Raw genomic sequence first — 12,577 nt, 5'->3', positions numbered from 1 at the left:
GGTAGCTATTTTGGAATTGCAGACAACACAACCCACTTGCACATACACGATGTAAACTTTTTGGTTTTTAACTATTGTCTATCTGCATTATTATGCATTTTTACTTCTAGCAAATAAGTGCTATTCATTATTCATCATATTTTTTCTTTACTGTAGACTAAATACAGTTTTTACCCGGCCATCGTAATTTGTGGGTTTTTTCTTTTTATTTTATACTGTCATAAAATGGCTTAATGTGACAAATTTTAACTTTCTGCTCTCGGTTCTTCTCTTACTTCAAACATCTGCGTCAGTAATTATACTGTATCTGTCAATTACTTTTTATAATAATACTGCACTGCTATTGGCTGATTGGGCCCTACGCTTCAATTACAATCAACGTTCGGTTGAAATGGCGGAAGCAGGCAAGAGGAGCGACAAAGACTGCGTGTATGAGGTAAATGTCACTTCATTTAACATGTTAATTACTTTGAGTTATAGACGAAAGAAATAGTCATTAAAAGAAGTTTTAGTGCATGTACATATCTGTTTGAATATGTTTTGTGACACGATGAAATAATGTAGTAAAGTGATGTATCATCTCAGTCCATGCATAGGCTAGAGTGGCCGATTAGGTTATCTAGCCTAGGCTAGGCCTAGCCGGTTGGTTTGCGGAGAGGTTCTGCTCAGCTAACCTAATGTTTCTCCGTGCCTAGTGAAAGGCCTAGGGGCCTAGGTTAGTGTCACATAGTGACTTTATTGAATTTGGACTGCACTCGGTGAGTGACTCGCATCTTGGGTGGCCCTAAATATAGGGCCTAATATTTATTTTTCTTTTTGTAACCTAGATCTTGTGTTAGTTAATTCGTCGTAGCCTGACCCCTAGTTTAGGCGGCCTTATTTCTATACTAGGCCCTAAGCCTAGGCTCTCTAGCCTGTGTACATGTATGATGAGCATCGGTTGAAGGTACTTGGTCTTGGTCTCCCAACTTTGATTTATATAATGACAAAGTGTTTAAAATAATCATGTAGAAAGAAAATATAAGGAGTCACAACAGAGAACAAGTGGCATGCTGAACCAATTATGACCAATTAGGCTCCCGCGGAGCAGCAGTGCTCTAGCATAGGGCCATTAAATTAGACCTTGTTACGATAATGGCCTTTGATAGATATCCTATTTACCGCTGCTGACTTCGGTCTGATTATGTAACATCCCTCATTTAGAAACAAGCCAAGCGTAACACTGGTGACAAGAATGCAAACTAAGGCTGCGCAGAAGTCACTGACATTTACCATCTAGTAATAACACATGCGCAGTTATGCAGTTTAAGCCTTGCTTTTGACTAAAAAAAATGTGAAAATCTGTCAATATTTCGAAAAGTTACATCTATTCAAAGATACGTCTTTATAATTATCGTCAATTTCATCAAGGGATAATTATTATTTGTTAAGTCGAATTTCATTTCTTTCTACTACTACAAAACAGATAAATCTAGGTGCATTTTAAAACATAAAACATATCGAAACTTATTCTGTTTTCATTTTTTGTTGCGCGCAAGTAAATTATGATATTAAAGTTCGCTCATGAATATTCAATTTAACCGATTCATAGTCATTTTTTACGAGACACGTTTTAATTTTTTCTTTGTATAAGTCATTTATAAAATATGTTATAGCATATCTTATGACCTTACTATCATGATATTATTTAGTCACACTAAAATTTGAACCGCTGAGTCAATTAGAATTATTATATTTAATAAATAAGTATTATTATTACAATATTATTAAAGTATTATTACATAAAATACCAATAGTTACGGCACGTTTGGCTGTTTTTGTTATATTTAAAAAAAATACATTTTACCTTTTGTCTTTATCCCACTGCAATTTAATGTTGGTTACGAAAGGTTTGGAATATAATTAATATAATAAATCAAAATAAAATATGGTAATTATAGATCGTTAAGTACTTACCTTTAATAGATGAAATTAGTATACATGAAGCTATCATAATAGGCCTACACTGACCCACAGATAGGTTATTCTGTAATGGAGGCAAATTTCAGGAGGCATATACCGTACCGTTATCAGGCGATGCATTAATTAATCCATGATTAAACCTACCATGGAAGAATTAGTTTGCTACGCTTAATCTTTGAACTTGTCTACATTCCAAAGTTATCTGCGTGGGATCATCGCATGAATAAATGGAATAAAGTACGCTTGACACCTAATTTATTAGTAGAGGCCTACTAACATGATCTAAATTGTAATTTTATTCGCTTGTATGTTCAATATTTCTTACTCTATGCAATACCATAGAGAAAGTGCATATGAGGCCAGCGTGCCTTGATCAGTTATTAGGTACGTGACTATCAGCCATTGAGAGAGCGCGATATATGGCACCGCTATCATTTTCTGCCAGCAACTCGACTGTCTGCACAGCCCTCTATTATTTTGGCTGCAGAGGTCGTATTTATTTTTCCCTATGACCCGAAAATTCCTCTTTCTCAAACCAATTTTTTCCAACTTCGCGAAGTGAGTGAATTTATTGCTGAAAGTTTTAGTTGCCAAAAACTTTCAATTATTTTAAAGAAGATAGGTTTATTTTTCTGAAACCAGTTTATTTTGATAGTTATATTTATCCACAACTGGGTGAATATTTAGTTAATTTAAACACCGAAACCTAGTTTTTGATCGAAATATAAAAATGTGTTGTGAATTGAAATTCCCCAACAAATATGTTCATGTGGTGCAGATTGAAAAGCCATGCATGTCTGGTTAAGCTGCAATCGCGTATCGCGACACACATGTACACAGTCACAATTTTATATTTTGTTTTGTTAATTGAATCCAAGTTTAGGTTTTTATATTGCTCTGATTCTGACTCTGATATATTTATTCATCTAGTTTTGGTAATTATGTTAACTTGAGCACCAAAACCTTGTATTTGAGTCTTTGACTAAATCAAAGGAACCAGAAACACATTTGCCCTCCAACAGATGACCGGGTGCTCAGGAATTGTAATCGAGATAGTGGCCTAAAAAATAAATGCCCGGCTGGAAAAAAATGCAGTCAGTTATTATTGAATTTTGTCAAAAGAATTAATGATTCAGCCTGAGCTATCAACAAATCAGAGAATGTGGTGATCTCATTGAAGTTTTAACAATTCTTAATTAAAGGGTTTGAGAATATTGAATACGCTTTCTACTTTATGTTATCATCCATATTGCAGAGGGAAACATATAGCAGATTGTTATCTTACAAATTTAACAAACCAATATGGGACTCAACTAAACCAGACTAAAGGAAGTAAATTCTGTTATGCCAGAGGGATTAATAAGGATGGAATTCTTTGACACAGTGATCCTCTCAGTGAGAGAGTTAATTATTCAGTCAAAAGTAACCTTGACAAACATACAAACTCATAGCCTATTAAACTTTACTAGAAAAGCATTTTATTAAGGTAAGAATGCAACACAACAAGGTGCTCAAAATATGGATTGTTTTTACGATCATGATGCGCGTAGCCAGCAACCAGAAGATGGCATGTCGTCAAGCGCTCACAAAGCGGAGATGGATTTGTCGGCGAACAGCCATACGACCATTGTACAGTGCAGGGTGTACCAAGCCTATATCTTTTCTCTCTAGATGAAATATTTAACAATGAAAACACATTGTCCAATTGAGAGGCCTACAGTATATTATACAACAGTTTCTTGCAACCCATAATATTTACATGCGACCCATGAACTGTCTGGCAACCCATGCTAAGACAGGTTGCTAGCCATTGTGGTCACCACTGGCCATTTGGGAATGACATCAAAGGAGAGTATAATGTGGTTTCCAGATAATGAGAAATAAGACCCAGATGTTTGTAATACGAGCCACTAAGTATGTGAATCACAGATGGTTTGTACCTGTAACTTGATTACTGATACAGGCCTGTACAGTACTTAGCTTTCAAAGTTTGATGACATTGTAGCTATGTTTCGATGATCACTTCTATCTAATGCAAGTTAATGAGAAATCCAGTCAACAGGGTTCGTAGGTGTCCTTAAATTCCTTGAATGTCCTGGAAAAACAAATGAGCATTTTCCAGTAACTGGAAAGTCCTGGAAATTTAAGATTGTCCTTGAATGTCCTGGATAATTGATAATTTACCATTAATTGCAGTACTACAAGTTGCCTAGTAACAGTAAATTGAATGAGAAACGTTCCCACAAGTAGGTTCCCACAGTACTCTTTAAAAGAATCAGCAAGTCTTTGTACACAGCCAATTCAGGAATGTTATCAAGACAGAAAGAATGTCATTGCTGAAAATGGCCGACAGACTGGTTCAGACAAACTTGTGCAATTCAGTGAATAAAGTTGTTCGCCTATATTTTAATTAAGGCGGAACTTTTTTTGAAATCTTGCATATTAATTATGTTTGCATTTAATTTTAATTCAGACATTGATAATCATAGTCGTTAACTTTGTTGACATCTGCTATGGTGTTATTTGCTTTTTGTCGTGTGTTAAACTTATTAAACGTGTCGTGTAAACTTGAACTTTCAATTAACATTCAATCAGTTGAACAGGTCTTGTCGCACGTGCTCAGCCCGTTGAATTCGCTTTGGGTAATTCATCACTCTCCAGACATGCACACTTGTTCAGCACGAATGGGCATGTTTTGGCCCTATCCAGCGCAAGGCAGTTAATTAACAATTAAAGTAACCATGGGAACGTGTACTTCTACTAGAATTCTACAGTTATTTTCTTAGTGAATGGTGTTTGAAGGGCGTTTACTGTTAGAAGTTCGTGAATTTAGGGCAAGATATTTCGTTAATTATGTTTCTGAAGTTTACAAAGTCATTGAAAAACAATGCTGGTCGGCAGCTGATCAGTGCCGATAGGATGGTGCCGTACGTTAACATTTTGCTGTAGAGTAGATTATAAAAGTTGTAGGCCTACAACTAAGGCCTAATAATAATAGACCTAAATATTAATAATAATGTTAGGTTTAATAATTATGAATAATAATAAATAATACAGTATAGTATAATGATGTGTTGAGAATAGAGCATAACCATTAAATTAATTAATAATATAGTACATCATTCGTTTAGACAACATTTATAAACACCTAAATATATATGAAATGAGATGCATTGATGTCTCCGCAACGTACACCAATCGAAGGTTATATTGTTTTACTGTATATATGGTACATATCAACTTCGCCACAGCTGTTCGCTGAACAAAAACCCTGGACAGGCGGTAAGCCACCCCGTGGCGCCACAAAAGAACCAAGTTATTTGGGCGTGCCGGTACCACAAAAGACACTGTCACGTTTAAGCAAAGATAAGAAAAGCCCATTGTTGTACGCGCACATTTATGTTGCCGAGTGGAGAATTCTACGTAACTGTAGGCGATAAGTCCTGCCTTACTTTACCGGTACTTCCCCATACTCGTGGGAATTCCTTTGCTTACCATCAAATTTTACACGTGTGAGAAAAACTTTATTTCCCACGAGCGTGTGAAAAAGAGACAGGTCCATCGCCTCCCAATTAGAGTTTGATAAAACTTAATATACATTAAACTAACAAATGCATTTAAAAGGAGTACAGCATATATGTTTTATAATCAGTCGTAAAATCGCAGACATTTTACTGTTAATCTATATATTGTGTCCTTGAAAGTTTGGAAATCTTCTTGTTTAAAAATGTATGAACCCTGAGTAAAGGTCGCATCGAATTCTATCGCATATCTACACGAGAGTTACACGGAGAGTTATAGCGCTTATAGTATACACTGTTGAAGATTATTGTGATTTCTATATTGATCTCATGATGTTTCAATAAAACAAAGACGACAAAACAGAAATTACAATCATTAGGCCTAGGTTATTATAGGCTGAATTCAATGGCTAGGACCTGCCTGGGCTAGGGCTACTTGGTCTTCAGGCCATCCGAACTATCGATATTAATAAAAGGCATAAATATGTTTAAATCCAATTAACATCTCAACAAGATTTGATTGACAGATAAACCGACTAATCAGCGAGCGTCATTTAGTCACGTGATCAAAAACTTTTTCTCGAACATTTTAATTTCCTTTGACAGCTGGTTTAAATGCGAAACATACGCGAGCCTAGGCCTAGATGTCTATGCTTGGTTATAGATACCCAGATTTACACGAGCAGTGCACATCAGTGACTTGGCCTTTGCCGACAGCAAGGTTGACTGAATGCAGTTTTTCCCTCTTCCTTTGGGAGCGAAATACAGAGGCTTTTACAACAATTTCCCTGCCATATTCCATGAAATATATTAAACACTATGAATATATGATTCATTTGCATACCGCCTACACTGAATTCTCTTTCTTAAAGAAGGTGGATGACAGCAAAGAAAATCTTCGCCAACCACATGTACAGTATGTGAGAGTACTTTGGTCTTTGGCTACCGTATTGGCCGTAATTTCAGAATCATGTATCCCACTGGCATTCACCTTATCTCGTTCCGCCATATTTTTAGTGAATGAACTACCACGGTATATGTGGATCCCAAATTAAAATTTATATAAGTTAACGAACGGTAATTATAGAAATTTATTTTGTAATGTTTTATTTAGATTCCATTTTACAATTGGGCAATTCCATAAATTCGGGCGTACATTTCAGACACTTTGTGAATCTGTATTTTCATAATGAAGCTTGCAATTTATTTTTTTTAAAGTTTGCATTACATCTACTGGTTAGTACTATCAAGCCTACAATTTTTATTTTTTAACTCGTATGCGTCACGGAGATACGGGTCAAAATGACCCCGTGATGGACGTAATCAGAAAAAGTGAATTTTCCTACATCACTATACTTTTTTTTTTTAAACTCTGTGATGTGTGAGACATTTAAAAAAAATATTTTTATTATTTTTTTTTCATAGTAATAGGGCCCTTATATTGTTGCCAAGTTGTTCAAAACATTTATACAGTATTTTTATTTGCCATATTTAGAATATTTTGTTAAAAAATGACCAGACATGCCATTTCTGACCTTTGACACATCTCTAGGTCATATTCACAGGTTCTCATATTTACGCAACCACTGGTGGTAGGGAGTAAATTGTGGTGTCAATTTGTTCAGAACATTCATGTAAACAGATTATAAAGTTGGATCTAAATTTGTAACCAGGAAAAATGATTATTTGGTTCCCAAAATGCACTTTGTTATTGTTAATTAATGCAGACTGTTAAACTAGACTACATACTATACTGTACTAGATTTATTAAGCCAAGTTCTAGCTTTTGGTATGAACTTCTTCAATGATATAAAGAATCCTGCAATGGGCAAGTTTAGATTTCAAAGGTTCTGGAATTAGAGATTATTATAAACACCTGTAATGTATAGAACTACATTTTTAAAATACAAGAAAAATCATAGTAATTGTAGTTAATCAAGATGACTGTATGGTTACTCATGCTAAATAAGGTGTCTTATCTTACATTTATAATAATATCCTGTAATTTGAATATAAAAAGTAATATAATCATGTTAGCTGCAATTGTAATAATACAGGACATTGTTATGATGAAGTAGTAGCTGATAGATGATGAAATTATGTAATTTGTGTATTGCCTGCCTGGTTTTTATTGGATATTTGCTTAAAATTTTAGTTCAAAATTGTTTTTTGTTTGTAATTAAAGCCCATGGTACTGAAAATATGTGCATATTGCACACTGTTTGATAACAATAAGACAAAATGTGCTTCAGGGAGAAAAATTATGTAAGCCTAAATTGATCTCGACCAGAAACTCAAGTATGGGGCTCGTACCCAGAATTGTCCATGTTGTATTATGTTTTGTGCACAACATGTAGCCTACTGTAACTACAGACATATGACACATTGACAGTTTTCAAATTTTAACCATATTTCATAGGTTATAACACATTTTACACAGCGTGACGGACGTACAGAAAAAATGTATGTCTGTCACATGGTTTTGCTAATTAGTGTAATTAATGGTAGGCTTCCAATTTGCTGTATACACTTGGTATACCTAGTATGCTTTATAACATAGTTTTAGTAATTTCTTTGTACCTGGTTAGAAAAGGAAATAAACAAATGTCATTTTCTTGTGACGGACGTACATCCATATTTTCATTACCTTTATATATTTAATTAAAAATTACAAAAAAGTCAACAAATTTCACCAAATTACACAATATATACTAGAATATACTATTCAATATTTTAATGAAAAGTGAATCAGATTCTGATATTTTGCAAGGGAAAAAATTGGAAATTAAAATTATAGCTAAATTTTCTTAGTATTTCAAAATATTAATTAATTATATTGAATTCCAATTATTTTCCATGTGGTTAGTGAATTCTTAATTTTTTTTTTAATTTCACAAAAAAAATAACTCATTAGCTTCAAAATGGTGTATCACTCATACACATTTGATGTATTTTAATTTTTTACCATTTGGTTTACTAATTTACGGAATTGCCCAATTATGAAGTTGAAAAAAACTCAAATAGTTAACTTTACAGATACTTCCTGTTGGTGTATGGTAAGAATGGCCCTGGAAAAAATGGCCTAGGAAAAAATGGCCCTGGTAAAAATGGCCCCGGTAAAAATGGCCCCATATGACAGGTAGGTTAAAATGGCCCCCAATAATAAAATTCGGTATTAAAACTGATTTAAAAAAAAATCATTATATGCATTTTTTTTAACTGAAGTAATTTAGTTTTTAAAAGGAATCTAACATCAAATAAATTGCCATTTATATTTTACTTTTTGCAGGAATTACATATTCAAAGATAAAATATTCAAAGATAAAAAAAAAGCCATGAATAATACTTTTAATTTTTTTCCATTTAAATGTTAAAAAATAGCAACAACATTAAATCAATAAATCAACATTTAATACTAAAATAATTTATTTGTGGCCAAATTCACGAAAGTGGAATCATAATTTTCCAGAAATTCAATCCGGGTATTCCCCACAAACAAAGGGTTGATATGAACAACAAATTATTATTTTTTTTTTTTAAGAAAAAGAGAGTTCTACAATCATAATTAAAGGGTTTGGATGGGGTTCGCAGTGTGTTTTTGGAGGTTTGTGATGTATTTGCAAGTATTTTTTCACAAAAAAAAAAAAATCAACATTTTAACCAAAAAATAGGTTTTTATGAATGTATTTAATTTTCTTATTGATGGCAATGATATACCAAGTGAGTCAATCACAATTGAGTTTGGTTTTCTACAGTGTGTCAGGCCTTGAAGTTTACCGCGGCCCTCCCAGTTGGCCTTGGTGCCCCTGAAAATGAAGCACGACGACGGCCACTACTTGCCTGCCCTTCTGAAGCCTTGGCCTTGGTGCCCTCACGATGCTTAATATAGATCGTTTGACACGATTTGAATAAATCTAAGTAAGAACGTTTAAATCTTGAAAGAAAACACGAAAACCAGAAACGTAGGTCGCCTAAGCTAGCTTAGGCCAGGTTGCAGTGACAGAACATAAGAGAATTTCCATGTGTGTTGATACCAGCTGGTTGATACGAACTATTTTTGCGGTTACCGTTGTGTGCGCATGCGTCTTACTCGAGCGGTTATTGCAATAAACATGGGCTTATTCGACTGGTTCATTTCGTTGGAACAAATTTTCGTTGAGTATTATTTTCATTCGACTGGTTCGTTAGACTTCATTGACAACGAAATTTAACGTAAACCAGAGTGCGTTAATCAGCGTTAAGTTATCCACGTGACCAAAGAGAAACATGGCCGATTGGTGAGTTTATAAACAACATTTGCGTTAATATAACTTAGATAAATTTCATAAAATTAACATTATAATATTTACCACATGGAGTCAAAAAATAATTGTAGGCAAACAGAATAGAAAAACTGGATGAAAATATTTTTTTACGAAAAACTCATACTACCACAACGCAACGCAACGTTACGTGTATCGCGGTAACTATACAGCCATTTTGTTTTGTCGAGTATTTACAAGTTTTCTATTCGACTGGTCGTCTTCGGCGTTGAGTGTAGGATTACCGCTGCGCAGGTGGGCGTGGTTTAACGAAGAACGACCAGTCGAATACGGCCTTTGTACTGTAGTTGTAAACATGTGCTTGCCGTGCACGATTTTTTTTCCCGTACGAAACATTTGCATAAAACTTCACTCGGGCCATCTCGGATTGACTCGACTCGAGTTCGATATGAGGAACAAGAGCAGACACTTCGCAATGTCGTGACGCTTGAGTTTTACTTTTATTGCTCTTTCTATGTTTACCTACGGTAGGCTAGGCCTATGAAATCTTACGGATTTATGGGATGTACGTGTGTAACTAACTGTGACCTTCTTGTATGTTATTAAATGTTAGTTTATAATATCTACAACAACAACAGCTAGTACCCCCATAAGTGGAAATAGGATGTACACCAAAGGCTGACAGAAAGAAGATAAACTACAGGCCTAAAGCAGGCTGAGTTAAGTCCTACCTACCATAGGCCCTCCCTAAACTAGGCCTAGGTCCCTAGGCTAGGGTCCTAGGCTGACACCAACAGTCACGCTTCACATGACATTGATTGAAATTTTGAAAAAAAAGGGGAAAAAATTGAAGCATGAAATAAAAAATAGAGTGCATAAGAGAAATATTATTAAATAATAATAAATAAAATATACCATTTCGGCGTTATTGAACTTGGCCAAACTGTCCTTGTAATTGTAATTAATGTTAAATAATAACAATAATAATAATAATAATAATAATAATAATAATAATCATTTCAGCATTATTACCTTGGCCTAAGCCTTGTAATCAAGAACCTATTTACTAGGCCTTATTAACTAGCCCAAGGGAATATCTTTTGTGCTATTTCCCCTTAAACGTCGTTTTTTTTTAAATGTTAATTTCTCCATTGTCTAAGTTCCTAAGGTATAATAACATAATAATTAATAATAATAATAATGAATAATAATAATAATTAATAATCATTTCGGTATTAATTAACTTGGTCTAGCCTTGTAATCAAGAACCTGCAGATACTATTTACCATATAACTAGGCTTAAAGGACTCATTTATACATTCATTGGTGCTCTGCCATTTTGGCAGTATTTTAGAGCTGCCTATTCTCAGCTCTTCTCTTAATTTGAGAATAACAGTCACCCTGTTTCATTTGATAAAGAAACGTGCTATTTCTTCCTCTTTGTGCTTTCCCCTGAAAGCGTATATTTTTAGTAGTTAGTAGGCCTAGGTAAATATGCAAAACCCAGATCTAACTAAAAAAAAAAAAAAAAATTGTCACTGTAAGTAATTCAAGTTCAATTAACACTTTCCATTACTCGTGCAGCTCAATCAAATATTATATGTCATTTTAAACGAACCATTAGTATTAGCATGGTAACATCAATGTATTTTTTAAAAATCAGACAGCGACGTTCTCTCATGAGTTGTTTTGCATTTTGTAGACGTTTATCTGTTTATGACCTTTTGATCTCCTGAATTCTGCAATATGAGATTTTCGGCCCGAGTCGATTCAGTCGAGACGGCCCGAGTGGAGTTTCATGTAAATGTTTGGTACGGAAAAAAAATTTATTGCCAATATTATTATTATTATTATTATTATTATTATTATTATTATTATTATTATTGTCATTTCATAAAACAAATAAAATAACAAATAAACAAATTAAGGTTCCCATAAAATAAGGGGTAACTGTAGTTTCTGATTACATAACTAAACAAACCAAAACTTTAATATAATGAAGGAACTCTGTATTTATTCCATAAAATAGATGATTATTCCCAAATAAACAAGAGATAAATAACACCTGGACTTTTAGACATCTTGTTTATATGGCATTTCAAAACAAAAGGCTTTTATTTATTGGCTACAGTATAGATTCTCAACCAATAAAAAATCTTTTTTAAAAAAAATTGACCAACTGAATTGTACTTAGTTGTCACTTACACAATCACAGTGTATTAGATTACAAAATTACATACATCCCAAACCGCATCAGGACCCCCCCCCCAATTTGACAGGTTGTCGGAATAAAAAAATAAAAATGTGACATGCCTGTCACAGTCTTGAGAGTGTCATTTCTGGCCATCCAGAGGTTCCAATTCTTTAAAAAAATAGATATTTAATACTTGGACTTGTTTTCAATATAAACATTTTCATGTTTTTTTCCGTTTTAAAATGTTTGTGCTCATTAGCAATTTAGGTTTATTGTTGATGTTATCCATGACATGGTAATATGTACTGCGAAATGCTAGGCCTCTGAAAGTCCCCATAGTTGGTAGTCGCCACGTTATTGGAAATTTTTATTTCAAATTTCACGAAAATGGTTTATAACATTCCCTGCAAGTTCGTCGTTCAAAACTGGTGCCAAATCAATGTTTTAGAGCCTCCCATCAGAGCCATTAATAATAATAATAATATTAATAAAGATGTGTATAAGAGACAGCGGTAAGAATGGCCCCGGAAAAAATGGCCCCAGAAAAACTGGCCCTGGAAAAAATGGCCCTGGATAAAATGGCCCCGGTAAAAATGGCCCCATAAGACAGGTAGGTAAAAATGGCCCCAAAGAAAAAT

At 34.1% G+C, this 12,577-nt stretch overlaps 1 protein-coding gene across 1 annotated transcript in view; it reads left to right on the top strand.

The window, feature by feature from the left end:
• The first annotated feature begins 335 nt into the window (after positions 1-335).
• The window catches only part of LOC117106913 (chromodomain Y-like protein 2), a 33,080-nt gene continuing 20,838 nt past the window's right edge, over positions 336-12,577 (top strand). The window contains exon 1 of the mRNA XM_033248440.1: positions 336-436. Within this exon, the coding sequence (XP_033104331.1) occupies positions 392-436 (45 nt within the window). The 5' untranslated portion in view covers positions 336-391. The remainder of the gene's footprint in view (positions 437-12,577) is intronic.

Source organism: Anneissia japonica, unplaced genomic scaffold (assembly GCF_011630105.1).
Source record: "Anneissia japonica isolate Jap-2015-1 unplaced genomic scaffold, ASM1163010v1 scaffold1165_len1893470_cov193, whole genome shotgun sequence".
In the NCBI taxonomy this organism is placed as follows: Eukaryota; Metazoa; Echinodermata; class Crinoidea; order Comatulida; family Comatulidae; genus Anneissia; species Anneissia japonica.
The sequence above is the reverse complement of the archived record's forward strand: the minus strand, read 5'-3'. Positions and strand labels throughout refer to the sequence as shown.